Source organism: Taurulus bubalis (genome assembly GCF_910589615.1).
Source record: "Taurulus bubalis genome assembly, chromosome: 1".
Lineage (NCBI taxonomy): Eukaryota > Metazoa > Chordata > Actinopteri > Perciformes > Cottidae > Taurulus > Taurulus bubalis.
The window spans coordinates 44,889,595-44,904,470 of NC_136589.1; the positions used below are offsets into that span (position 1 = coordinate 44,889,595).

The window sequence follows — 14,876 nt, forward strand, 5'->3', positions numbered from 1 at the left end:
TTCATCCAGTCACAGGATACGCAATACCTGAAGCATCCATAGGAATGTCGTGTTAGGCCCATTTTTGTTCCCGCTGGGGGGGACGCTGGGGGGGACGATGATCAAAAGTGACAGCTTTGTTTTTCAGGGTGGGATTACCTGAGTGTGCAATAGTTTGACCGTCGAACAAATGTCTTTTCTAGCGGTCGGTTTCATGAACGGTCGCTCCTCGGTCTCGCCGCAGAAGCCACAAAAAGAAAAAAAGAAGCGAGAGAGAGGACTTCCTTACGAGCAGGGAGGGTCCTCAGACGGGCTCAGCGGGCTGCAGGGGGGCACCGCGCTCAAGGAGCGGAAGGCGAAGATGGAGGGATCGTAGGTGTACCTGGGCGGAGGACGACTGCCTGTCAGATTCTGTGGACAGAGAGAGACGAGGGATCAAGGTGAGAAACACACCTGCCGGGAGTACGTGTTTGGAAATGCCGTGGATTCAGTTCTAGTGAGTTCATGTCAACAGCAGTGTACGGACCCCCATCGAACGTTGACCATCAAAGTGTGAAATAAAGTTTTACTGATGATCGCTATCCACCAATGTTCAGTCAAATATGTGATCAGGACATCGGCACTGAGTATTGGGGCGAAGGTATATTATAATGTTATCATGTGTTCACAAGGAATCCCATAAAAATGTAGTTTTGGTGAGACCGTTGTCTGAAGATGTTTTCAACATAATTAGAGCTTCACATTTTTCATTTAAATTGTGTTTTTATGAAGAAACAACTAACTAAAATATGTTTTTATTGTTTACTGACTTCAGAGCGTTGGAAAAATAAATAAATAGACTGGAGCTTGTAGAGCAGCTGCTTTAAAAACAACAACAACAACAACGGTATCTGTTAATCTGGATCATCAATAATCTGCAATTAGATCAGGGATCTCTAAAAGTTACAGTATATTTGCCCCTTTTTTTCTTTGTGCTTATCCGATCCGATCATACAGTGAGTTTCATGATACGCTGCACGAGTCAACAGTGAACATGAACATTGTTTCACGCCGGCTTGTTCTTTTAACAGCCGCGCTGCAGGTTCGGTAAGATAAATGGCTTTTCCACTCAGAGCGATCCCCCTCCTCTGAGCAGAACCTGGCTTCTCGTGGCTCTACAAGTCCTCTGTCTAAAATTAGCCCTATTCAGTTTTTTTTTTCCCTCCCTCCAGGAAACGGCAGGAAATTACTTTGTTGGATTTGGCAGTGAGGCAGCACTTTCTCCAGTGAAGGCGGGGGTGAAGTTTTGAAGGAGGTGGACTGAGGAGGATTGGGAGCTTGGGACATATTTACTGTAATTAAGAGCTGATCCCATGGAGGGGGGTTATATAGATAGCTGTATATTCTCATAAGCAAACATTGCCAAACACCTCTCTGAGAAGTACCCAGTGCCACCAATGCATGTGAAATGAGGCCCCCGTGAACCCGCGCATGTGAGGATTCAGGTGTTGCTATGACTTCAGCCGACATCTTGGGGGATTCAGTGCTGACAACTGAGCCGCAGCAACACGGCAACAATTCCCAGCACCACTTAGTGCCCTTTCATTCAGCAATGTTTGTATGAACAGGCAAAACATGCTTGTTGCTCCTGATCGCAATGACAGACCTTTAAAAAGGTGCTATATTGCAACAAACAACTATTGTCTCTGTGTTGTACTCAGAGCTTCTCTGTGTGTTGTTTAGCCTTTTTTATCAGTGGCGGGCCGTGGATTTGGTTTCTACGCTCGCTGTCTGTTGTAGTTTAACAGCTGATCGCGGCGCGATATATTTTTTTTTATCATAGTTTGCACTGTTAGCATAGTTTGCTATACTGTCGATATGCTCCCAAAAAGTGTCTATCTGCCCAAACCGAGTCTGTTCCAATATTTGTTTGTGTAGAAAATAGAACGGGCGCTTCCGTTGAGGATTTGCTTTCATATTTCACAAGTGCCCGACGGTATTTTGTATGTTTGTAGTGTGCCTGTGCCAGTAAGCGTTGGTAAGAAGTTGCCTCTCAACATCTCCGCCGTGGACAAAATATGTCTGCTGGGTATGAGTCCATCCACGGCTAATTCGTCTTTTGGCAATGTCATCTTTGGCTCAGCTAACCGACTTAGCTTCGTATTGAACACACAGAGTCGTATTAATCTTCTCAATCAAGTCTCTGCAAAAAAAGAAAGAAATACGCAAATCTCCCAAAATGTCAGAGAGAGAGACAGAGAGAGAGAGAGCTCATCAATCCAAAGAACTCGCTGTGTACTCACTTCAAGAAAAAAAAATCTAGGAGCTGGAACCGACCCAGTGCCACAGACGTCACTGACAGGGAAAACAACACTACCGACTACATCGGGCGAGAACGGAGGATAATGAGCAATATCTCCATGTATCAGTGGAGTGTTTAGCTCCACTGATACATGGAGATATTGCTCATAGCAGCCGGCCAGGCTATGAATGTAAAATGACATCATCCCTGGAAATACACCACACGGGGAACTAACAACTCCTCCTCCTCCTCCTCCTCAGCTCCATCTCTCAACGGCACTCGCTCGTTCTTCCTCAAACACTCGCAAAAGATCAGTTTTTACAATATTTGCACCGCTCATCCATACTTCGATATGGAGGATTAGAGCAACCTAGACGCTTGTTACACGTTGGTGTGTGTGTACATAAACAAGTGTGTGACAAGGCTCCACTGACACTAACCCACACAACGTGATAATAACGTCACTTTTCTCACCACACTGCGCATCCTTCTGGAGTACCCAGCTCCATGCCAAGAAGCCCAGGCTCTTCCAACACGCCTCCCTTAAACCCACTACAAACAAAAACCAAAGCATTTTTGCAAAAAAAAAACACAAGGAATCTGACGGTGCTATCGGGTTTTGTTTCCCCCAGACGTCTCAGGCTCTGTCGCTAGCGGGGCATGGGAACAAACGCTGGCGCCAGATGCCGTCCCAGTGTGCAGTTGGACGGACATCAAGGTGCTGGCGACGAGACGGGCCGGGCTGTTCACGGGGCCCGGGCAGACCTTGCAACCTTATCACTGCTGTAATGGACACCCTGATCTGGACCGCCTATTATGGGTCTGCATAAAAGAGAAAAGTGTGTGTGTGTGTGCGTGTGTACAGTCATATTTACACCACTTGTTTGAATAACTCATCTTCATGACAGCCAGCAACAAACAACAGGGTTTTTAATTGTCCAAATTCGTCACACTAAAATACGACAAGAGTTTCTGGGTTGTTGTTTTTTTACTGTGGGAAACTCACCCGAATCTTTATAGTCCGCGTTTTCCCTCCGCAGTTCTTTTTCAGCAGCATTTTCTGTGGAGGACAAGAATGCACAATGACGGTCATGGAAGAAGCATACCATTTTTATGTACATTCATGGCAATCCAAAAACTGTGTAGAATCAGCACATTGGGAACCCAGAAAGCACCACTTAAGCACAACCGTCTGGATAAAGCCATGCTATGTCTGTGTGCATGCATTCTAACCAAGTCTATTACTGCAATCAACCATTTCACGACCATCACTCGAAGAGAAATCGTTACGTTAAAAACAAAAAACTAACAAACATCATGTGCATCGGCAGTCAATTAACATTAAATCGGGATGATGGAGGATGTGAGGCAATTCCAGCTGTCTCACTAAACTAAACATTCAGTCCATGGCGCTTATGCAATATCCTGTCTCCCACTCCCCTCCGTGTCCACGCAGCTCCACTATAAAAAAAAAGAAAAACAGTGGGGGAGGAGGGACCACACAATCATTTGAATTGTCTGGAGCTGGGGAGGTAGCTTCTAAAGGGGGAAGGGAGCACGGGGGAAATGGAAACACAAGACTCCTGCTGTTGTGAGCTGGTGTGCACTTGCCCTCATGCTCACCTCCTGTCAGCTCTTATCTTTTTTTTTTTTTTTGCGTAGAGAAACGCACGAAAGATGAGGAGAAACTTTTTCGTAAAATATCGTTGAATGAGTATACGTTGCTTTACAGGGTGTGAATTTGTCTATAACTAATCTGTTTAAATCATATTAAGTCATATTAAAGGATTAAAGTTAGACAATTAAGGGCGTGGCCGTTTTGAGTGCTGCCAGGGCCTCAGCTCCACCAATGACGCCTCTTTGCCCATTCGGGCTGTTACAGCAGCTTTAACCTACGGGGTGACGTCACGGAGTCTATGGTTCTGTTCAATCATAAAATAAGAATCATACTCGCTTTAAAAAAGGGCTGTGAATCTGTAGTTCAGCGTTTTAAGCTGATTTACTACTGACAACAAGCCGACACCATCTCACCCAATATCGAAATGATTGGGTTATGATGTTGTCCTTGCTTTTCATCCCACATGTGCACCACTCTGATGGCAGCACCATCATTCAAACCACCCCCGTCTTAAACTGCACACACACACACACACACACACACACACACACACACACACACACACACGGCCAACAGGGTGTGACTTGCTGACTAGCAACTTGTTTGGGTGGGTGTTGTGGTTATTCATCAGAAGTAAAAAGAGTAAGTTACTTAGTGATTGTTTTAGGGGGGTTGATTTAAACATATTTACTCTCAGTGACGGTTGACTACGTACTTCTGTTGTTTCAAGGAATAATTTAAAGAATTTAAATTGCCTTATTGTGTATGAATCCTGCTTCACAAATAAGTCTTTGTCTTACTTTATCTGGGCTAATCCCCGGTGAAAGCTTTTTAGCATAACCACTGTTTGTCTCATATGTTTGAAGCTTATTGCTTCTAAATGCATTACTACACAACTGTAATCTTAGATTAAAAAAACTCAGCAATATGAGACATTACCCCCATTGCAAGAAAGTTTGAAGTGTCAGTCAGTTAATTTTCAACACCGCAACAAAATGAACAGAAACAAATGGCCGTTTAGTCGGTATTTTGAAATAATGTACGTTATGATTGGGAACTGGCTGGAAGTAAGGTAAACTAGCAAATTGGCCACCAGGTGTAAACTGTCCGCTATGAGCAACATGTGTGTATTGTTATTATATTTTGTAAAGTTGCCCCATTTGTGTGCAGAGGCTAACAAACAATGGCACTGCCACATCTGAGCAGTTGGGTGTGGATTAGCATGCGTGAGGGATTATTAGAGTTCAAGAGGAGACCAGCAGCTGACCTTTTAACCCTGCTTTTAGGAGAATGATTAGATAGTCATAAACGTATGACTCAAGGCTGATTTATAGTTGTTAGTAGGCTGCGCCGTTGTGAGCATTTATTTATTCATGTGCGCTGGCGAGTACGCCTCCAAAACGTTGGGTTTCTATGCCGCTGTGTTGCTACTAACGGACCCATCACAGTCGCCGCAACATGTGGAATATGTTTCTGGTGCACGTCTGTCTGAGCTAATGTTGGTCTCACCGAGGACAGGTAGCCTTGCTTGCTGATCAATGGCCGTAGATAGTCCTAGATCAGTACTGAGGGGCAAAAATCATGGGATTTGACCATAAAAATGGTAATCGCGTTAAAACACGGAATATCATGGAGCACTTTCTTTGATTAAGAAATATATTGCAATGTTGTGTCAGTTAAGTTATTAATATTCGTTCAGTTTAGAATTTTTCCTCATACATTTTTATAATTTCATTCATCGACCACACGATTAGGCACTTCTGATGACAGAATGTGCTGCGATTGTAAAATGCAGAATTGGGAAAAATGTATCAGGAAGAAACAGAAATATAACGGAGTGGAACGGACGTTGAGCATTTGTCGCAACAATATGGGGAAGAGTTTAATCTAAAAAATGATTTCTCCCCTTGTACAAAACAATTCTCCAAAGGGATTTTTCAAATCCTAGAGAGTAGTCTTCTACGTTCCATATAACACAGAATTCCCCTGTTTTGACACCTTTAAATTTGTTTTTTTTTCCCCTCAGGAAGCAGCTCAGTCAGCTTTGATTCTCAGGTTTGAAACTCCAGAACAGATGACGTGCTCATTGTGTAGACGTTGAGGCAGACTTTGTGGCTGGAAGTTGTCCAGCTAAAGGGTTAACGGGAGACTGAGCTCAGTCTGCTAGCTACCTCTGTAGGCCCCCTATTGTATTCCCTGCAGCACCTCCCATTCCACTTGACTGAGTGTGCACACTCTCACACATACAGCTACACTTGCACTGTGGAAAACACACGCGCGAACGCATGCACACACACACACACACACACAGATACAGCATCACACTTTCAGACAGGAGGATGCACACATGCAGACACATGCAGACAGGATGATAGACGCGTACCCCAGCCTTTCACACACTTACTCTTTTTTGTTTCTCTGCACCCCTCTCATTGCTGCCCGCTGTCTCTCATCATCTGTTCTTACCCTCTAAAAACCCCATGGACATATGGACCCCTGAAACCTGCAATTTCTATCTCTGCAAACACACACACACACACACACACACACACACACACACACACACACACACACACACACACACACACACACACACACACACACACACACACACACACACACACACACACACACACACACCCTTTCCTATCCATTGGTGTGGGCCAACAAGTCTATTGGATTTTAATGATTAGTGGACCAGCTTCTCCATGACTCATTAGTGGCCGTCGTTTTTCTGTTGTGTATTTAATCCTCTCCTTCTGCCTCCACCCCTTCATCGTTTCCCCTCGCTTGCCAGCCTTTGTGAGAAAACGAGGGCGGACATCTGCCGTCCGTGCCTCCCTCTCCTTCATCCCTCTCCAGCCAGACCACCGTGGCGGCGTGCGTCCGGCTATCGAAAGGGAAGACTTTGTTCTTGCCGTGCACGTTTGGCCGTGTGTGTGTGTGTGTGTGTGTGTGTGTGTAGGGTGGCTGGTTAGTAGTAGTATTAATAGTGCATCATTGTATTGTTGGGGCCCAATCCTCGGCCCGACATTAGCTGTTAGTGGCGGGGGGGGGGGGGGTAGACATCTTGCTACAGTCAAATATTAAATCACACGTAACAATTGGATTCATATTGCTACGAATTGTATACTTTAACCCTGGTTATGGAGAATTAAGGTGATCTCCCAGCAAACTCACTCACTCACTCACTCACTTTCCTCTGAGGGAGAGACAAATCCCCATGTTTAAATTACTTTTATTAGGTTAATAATGTTATGTAATAATTTGACTGCAGATTATGTCTTAAACTAAGGTAGCAGCCCTGACACGCAATGTTCATTATAGCCCTGGTCTAAAGAGTTAGATGGAACTAACAGCTTAGTGATTATTTGATTGGACCCTTCAAAATAGTGCAGACAATAATTTAAAACAATGGGGCAAAGAATAATAGTCTAAAAGTGCTCAGCAAAGGTCATGTAATCGGCAAATGACATTGTGAAATACCTTGCAACGCTGATATTATGGCAAAGTAAAAAAGCAAAAAAGAAGTTAGAGGTATCTAACCACAGCTTGGACTACGAACCTGTTGCATTTTCTCCAGATCCAGACTCGGCCTCCCCATCTCACTGCTGTAACTGTGCCGATACTTTCTATAAGGTGCTGACTGGTCAAAGTGGGTCAAAATGATGGGCCGCGCCACTGGCTGCACCACCTGAAGCTGAAAGCGCATCGGGGGTGGCTTGAGGCTGCACGGTGGACTGGAGCTGAAGAGCACGGGGCTCGGGGAGGCGGCCCGGCAGGCGCCCGGCTCAACCAGCGGCCTGGCGGAGGCGGCCGGCGACCCGCAGCCACAGAGGTCCCGCACCTCCTCGTCGCTGGAGGCGCTGCTGTGGTGGTCGCCGTGGCACTGGGGAAGCGCCGACACCCACTTCCGGTTGTCGCCGCGGCTGATCCGCTCGAGCTCCTCCTCGGAGGAGTGGCGATCCAGATTGGCGTCTAAGAGGAGGCGAAGGCGTCGTAACCGGGCTGGCGAGAGGGGGCCCTGGTTGTGCTGCTGGCTGGTGGCCAAGGGCGTGAGGGCACAGTTCCTCCGTCTCTCTGGAGGGGTCGACGAACAGGGAAATGTCAAAAGGGGAAAGTGGAGACGTGGTTGCAAAAGAACGCAGATGCCATTTTTAATCTGTTGACTTGAAAAACGTCTAATTATAATGTGCAAGAATCAATAAGCGATGGGGAGGATCATCGTTTATTTACAGCGAAAACGTTTCGGTTTGACAGAGGGCGCCTACCTCTGTCAATCTGTGCAAGCTCCTGGTTCTCCCCCTCTGAGTCGTCACTCTCCCCTCCCTCTCCACTGCCATGGTAAGAAATCTGGGAGAAAAAAAAGGATTGAGCTCATACTGTAGGTCCAATATGCCACATGGTAACGCATCAAAGACTGATTTGAAGTATTCAGTATCTAACAAACAACTTCAAAATAGTTAAAGAAAAAAATAAGGCGAATCAAATCCTAATTCAGAGTTCTGTATCATTTTGCAATTTCCCCACTAACCAGCAACAAAGACATAACCCACGATGACACCATTGTCTACATTGTCGTCAAGATTATTTATTTTTTAAAGAGTTGTTGTTCTGCAGCTGCACTACATACTGTATAGATGCTTTGAGTGACAAAAGGGCTGGATGAGTTGAGTCACGGTTCTGTCTAAGTCCAGGCTACTTTCTTCCCCCCACAACCTGAACCAGCGTGTCTCTTTGAAATCAAATTCTACTCCAGAAGCAACAATACAGAAACCCTGCAGACCGAGGCGCTAAGAGTTAAGTAATTACCACTCTGAGGCCGCGCTGAGCAGCTGCCATCTGTGCTTGTGTGCGCGCGCGTGCTTACACACATGCATCTACACAAACATTGTGTCATCCCTTCTACTTTCGGACACACACACACACACACACACACACACACACACACGCGCTTACTTCTTTTCTTCCTGAAAGAGGGAAAAGGGAGAAAGGAGCCAGGGTCCTAGAGCCTAATAAGGGAAGACTGTATTCATGGTAAGTGTGAATTCCAGCGTATAATTTCACAGATCAATGTAGTTCATATGTTCATATGATCATATGTAGTTTCCTAAAATTAATATTATATATAATTAAATAATATACCCCCCCCCCCATCATGAATATGTAGTTTGATGTAAATAGTCAGCATAGAATGTAGGATTCATGAGATGTAAATAGACATGTCCTGACATGTTCCCATACAGTCTTCTGGTCCAGTACATTGTTATCAAATAGCACATTAAGTATATCCACATAGCCTAAGTTTTCCAGGTAAGATATTAAAGATATTTTGGATAAGGCCTGAGTGCAGCCTTCATGTCTTTTGAGGGAACAAGAGCTGTGGGACAGATTCTCAATGAACAGTTCCAGAGCCAGCATTCAAGACAAAAAATAGCAAGCGTTGGCTCACGAGGAGTCTCGAGCTAGCGTCACTTCATGAAATCTGTCGGAAAATTACACTGAGGAATAACTGTGGGAAGGAAATGTATTTTGGCGAGCGGCTGTCTCGGGGCTTCAGCTACACCGTGCACTCCAGTGAATCACTGTTGGGCAGCATCCACGAAATGGCTGAAATCCTGTTGAAAGTTACTGCTGCGGGACGCTAAGAATGAAGTGATGCGGGTGGTTCATAAACCTCATGAGATATCTAATTAATCGAGATCATTACCGGTGCTCAATTTTCCCGACATGTACCTTTGAAACGCTAGAATAAGCAGCTTTGCAGACTCATGCTGTGCTCACACAAAACGCGACACAAATTATTATTTCCATGGTGGATGAAGGAAACGGTATCAGTTTTACGGAGATAAGCCAGACGCAGTTCCTGGAGGAGTCGGTGAAATTCACCGAGCTGTTCGTGTTTGGTGTGAACGCAGCACTAAGCTGACAGCAACGATGCGGCATGCCTCACCCCTTAGTGGTTGTTGATGGATCAGAGAACAGAAATATAGCATGCGTGGCGCTCACTCGCGCGAGACCTTTAACGAGTTTCCGGCTCCGTCGCAATATGATGTCATCACCGTGTGTCTGGGTTATAGGCCTGCACATTGAACCGGACCGGCACACAGATACACCATTATCACTGTGTCTAGTGCACAATCTGAGAAATTAACGCTTATGCAAAGCAGGTCGGTGTCAAGTAACGGAACATAAAACATTTGCAAATCTCACCAGCATAGTGGAGCGCCAAGGCTGAGCACATTGTACAAGTACTTGACTAGCTTTCACTCCCGATCATAGGCTGCATGTAAGAAGTGGACGTAGTCGACGTGTCACCACCCGTTGGGTTTTGTGGACTGCCATTTTAAAGCTTTGAGTTTGGCGTTTTGGTCGTCGCCTTCTTGGATTTTGCAACCAGTGAAGGGAAGTGACCATATTTGGACTAGGGAGGAGTGACGTAGAGATGCCCTATTTCACCATTACAGTAACTACTGTATCGCCATCATTCTAGCACCAAAATATGGTGTTAAATGGATGTTTTGTAATATATAAAATACACTAATGAAGCTGGACTAGAAGCTGCACTGACAGCCAATCACAGCTGAATGTAAAACACCTTTATGTATTTGATGACAATGTATGTATATAACTTCTTGATAGGACAAATATTTGTTAATTATGTTTCTTGTCACTTCCTGTTGTTCATTTTCAGCTCCTGTGTAACACTGTGGTTAATTCTGGATTGCACCACTCCGACCTGGATGGGCCGCCTCACACTATAATCCCCGCTGCTAAGCATCGATACCGCCTTTCCAGAGGTTTTCCCACAGCGCTCACTGTTGGAAGCTGGCTCCTCACCAGACTGAGGGCAGTTCTGCAAAAAGCACAACATAATGCAACAGGCCCACACGTACTCTGAGAGATGAGGAGCCGCGTGCAAAGGGAATGGAGCACACAACGTAAACACGAGGCGCACAAACACGTCCCGATCGAATGTTCAATCGGGACCACCCACAGTCGCACCCTTCCCCACGCACTTATTAGTCATTAGCCTCACATTCACAATGTAAACCAACTGGGGAGCCGGAGCTGAACACAAGTGTGAATATGGCATTTGAAAAGCTAAATGCACCTCTCTGCTGCTGCCACATTAGCATTCTAGAAAACTTTACATGACAAATATTCAAATAGAGGATTTGGACCGCTACCAGCCATGAGAGCAACATTGGCCTGCGGGACCAAGAAAAACTAAAAACTGCACCAAACGAGCTTGTAAGCTCTTTGTCCACAATGTTTTGCAGAACTGAAGAATTCCATTTCGAGGTCTGAGACCTGACCAAAGGGTTTATAATCTTTGAAATTGATATGCTTATCTATGATCCAATGCAATCCAATGCAGTCCAATCCTAAACATAATTGGGTGCATGCATTAGAGCAAATCGACTGTGATACGATTTGCTGCGCATAACTCTGCAGGGAAAATTACATTTAATATTTTCTCCAATGTGCAACGTCCAGACTGTATTGATACGTAAATAATCTTTTCTGGAGAAAATGCACAGCCAAATAATGAAATCGTCGAAATCTAATTTTTTTACTAGAGTTTTATACCAACGTCTATTAAAGCGGTAATAACAGACCGCTATCAGTCACAGCGCTGAGGCACATGAGCGAAGTGAGACTGTGTTTGCATGCACGCAAAGACAAAGAATTTGTGTCAAGAACATCTGAATGAAATCCTTGTCAGTCGCTTGCATCGCTGAGCAGCTTGCTAAGCTGGATCAATGGCAATGTCACAGCGTACGCACACATATCAGCTTTGCACTGTCCTTCCTCACTGACATGGACACTGTCTAACCCCCTCCGTCTCATGAAAACACACCACACAGGGTTCGACGTGGTTCATTTGCTCTTTCCCTCACAGATCTTCCTCATAGTACAGTACAAGTAGTCTTGATTAGCGTAAGCTCCTAGAATACGCTATGTAACAGGGCCTGTGAGACCTTGAGACTCTTTTCACCTTAATGACCCCACAATGGGCATCAAGCCCTCAATCAGACGGTGAGCACCGTAGCAGACTTCGTCATGGTAGGGTGCACGCGGATGCATGCAGAATACTCGCTATGTAGACCAACGCACATGAATACAGAACCAAAGTTCTGCGAAGGAAACTTGGCGAGACAGAGAGAGAGAGAGCTGTGTGGAAGACAGGCGCGTGGTGGTGTAGCCTTTACTCCATCAATGCAGGGCACGTGAATGGAAAGACATCGAACATGCTAACATCACCCAGATGTGTCGATCACTGGAAGGAGGTAAAAGGTAGACTTCACAGCGTAAAAGATGCCTTTTCCGGTTTTAAAGCGTATCGGGACCTTTTGCCTTTAAGGAAAGTGCTTTCTCCGTTAAAAAAAAAGATTACAGTATCGAAAATAATTCTGCTACTAATAAATAATTCTGCTGCTATAATTCTACTTTGGACGGAAAACAGGGTTCACACCAGGACCATCAATGTTTCCTGAGGGCTACACTTGAAGTACTGCGCAAACACAGTTGCAAAATAACTAGGGCTAGCGCAACGGATCCTTAAACTCACTGTTTGGACCAATTATTTTTAATAAACACACAATTCAAATGATTTTGGAAATAAAATATATTTTTTGGGGGGGGTATCTTGGCATTAGTAGTTTCAGGTGTGTATTATAAACTTCTCAGAGCTAGTGTTGAAGTTAAAGTTGAAGTTAAACAGGTCATATTTTCCTCTCTGCTCTTTTCTATATTGCAGTGAAAACATCCCATTCGTACAGTACAACTGGATGTATTCAAGTTTCTGTCATGACAACGTTGATCCTTTAAGTTTCCTTTGCTCAAAGGTGATTGGCTGGCTGGTGCTGGCTCACTCGATCCATTATACTGTGTGAATGCAGGTTCAGGAGCCTCCCAAACCAGGTTTGTTCCAAAGCGGGCACAGTGGCAACTTACAAAGAAAGTCAACTGTCAATTTAAAAAATAAATAAAAATATAAATCATTGCTGTTTTTAAAGGGAATTCCTTGTAAAAGGTTTGAGTGTAAGTTTCAGAGAAACGATGATCAGCTTGATCTTCAAGCATCAAACTGGAAGCAACAGGGCCTAGTCACCACTCAGTTCACTCTCCTCCCGTCACACAAACCACTTTCCGCAGACAGAACCTTTTCACTGAGCCGAGCAACACACACACACACACACACACACACACACACACACACACACACACACACACACACACACACACACAAACAAACAAAAGCAGACAACGGGGATGGCACGCTTTCCTCTGCATCTTCCAGCCGAGGCCTTTGAACCGGTGCACTTTTGCACAAAATGGCTGCCATGCAAGTATACAGTCGGTTGACACACACACACACACACACATACACACACACACACACACACACACACACGACATTGTTGCAGACGGAGCAAGTTGGTGACCCATGCAGGATACAATTCAACCCCTCCACTCATCAAAAGAGAGGCCTTATGCAAACTGAGGGAACAACAATTGCGGTGCACTTACTGTTGTGGGGAAATTGTAAGGGCAAAAATGTAGATGTCGGGACAATCGTAGCTCACGACAATTAAGTTATTCTAGTCTTTGCAGGCCGATACGCCTAAATAAGCTTACCTCGCTACCTGCTTGCTTGCCACACACACACACACACACACACACACACACACACACACACTCAGATAACTATTTCAAGCGTTCTTCTTGTAGATGAAGAACCTGGGGTAGTTTTGCAGGTATCCCCTCTCACACACTCACACACACACACAACAGAAGTCTGGAAAATTAGCGTGGATTGATTTACACTGCAGTGTCAATATCAGAGTCAATGAGTGAATGTTCTGTGAGTTGGAGAGTTTGTTGACACGCCACATGTTTGCTGGCGTGTTTGGTAGCACTGTGGATCTCCATGGGGAGGTTTTTTTTGTCATGTAAGACATGCCAACGTGGTAATGAATGGGTAGAGGTGCTTGGAAGCAGAACAACAGGACAAGCAAAACAAACAAAACAACAACAACAACCTCAGGCCCCGCCCCCCCGACAAAGGTCACGCAGGCTGTGAGCTCATTCATACTTAACTAGTGGAACTGGCCCACATGGAGTCACAAGATAAAAAAACAGCAAAAGCCACGCTGTCCACAAACAAGCTTGTATGTGTGTGTGTGTGTGTGTGTGTGTGTGTGTGTGTGTGTGTGTGTGTGTGTGTGTGTGTGTGTGTGTGTGAGTGTGTGTGTGTGTGTGTGCGCGTGCCTGCAGCTGTACTCGTGTAGGCCCCGCGGTGTAACTTACTGACAGCCTGCGCGTGGAGAGGACGTTGCACTACAAGCAGACGGCTCTCGCGTCAAAACTTACCTTCAGCTGGAAAGGATGTATCTCGTTGAGCGAGTGTCTTCTTAGCTTCTTCGTCACCGTCTTCAGCATTTTTCTGTTTCTTCTTCTTCTTCTTCTTCTTCTTCTTCTTCTTCTTCTTCTTCTTCTTCTTCTTCTTCTCCTCCCTCCCTCTGAGTAGCTTATGGCTTTATCCCTTGCAATTACGTTGTAGTACTGTTACCGTGACGGCTACTACGACTTCATTAGCTAACGTGAGCGGCGTAGCGCGTTAAAAAAGAAGGCACACGGGACTATGACTTGACTGCCACACCGACAACCACACATACAAAATAAAAATAAAAACTCACTAAATAAAGCAACAACGGCGCGAGCAGCTGCAACACTCTTCGCTCCAAGTAGTTGAGTTAGCTAGTGTCGAAAGAATGACACACCGAAATTCGTTAAACTGCGTGAATTTGGGTTGTTTTCAACGACTGCGCGTAGCAAACTTGTTATTATCGAGTTCATTAGAGTCGCCGTTGTTGTGGAAAGTCCTCTCTCTCTCTCTCTCTCTCTCTCTCTCTCTCTCTCTCTCTCTCTCTCTCTCTCCCCCCCCCGGTTCCTCGGGCGGCTCTGAAAGATGCCTCACTCGCCGGAGAT

The 14,876-nt window shown here is 45.2% G+C and overlaps 1 protein-coding gene across 1 annotated transcript; it reads right to left on the reverse strand.

Moving 5' to 3' along the window:
* Positions 1-264: 264 nt before the first annotated feature.
* Positions 265-14,724, reverse strand: LOC306733006 (uncharacterized protein; the record flags this gene model as incomplete). Its single annotated transcript, XM_079214189.1, has 5 exons — positions 14,259-14,724; positions 8,150-8,231; positions 7,444-7,958; positions 3,267-3,320; positions 265-390 (listed from the first exon to the last, which is right to left on the reverse strand). Exons 1-5 carry the CDS (start codon positions 14,325-14,327, stop codon positions 265-267), a joined length of 846 nt encoding a protein of 281 aa, XP_079070315.1. The 5' UTR covers positions 14,328-14,724.
* Positions 14,725-14,876: the final 152 nt, after the last annotated feature.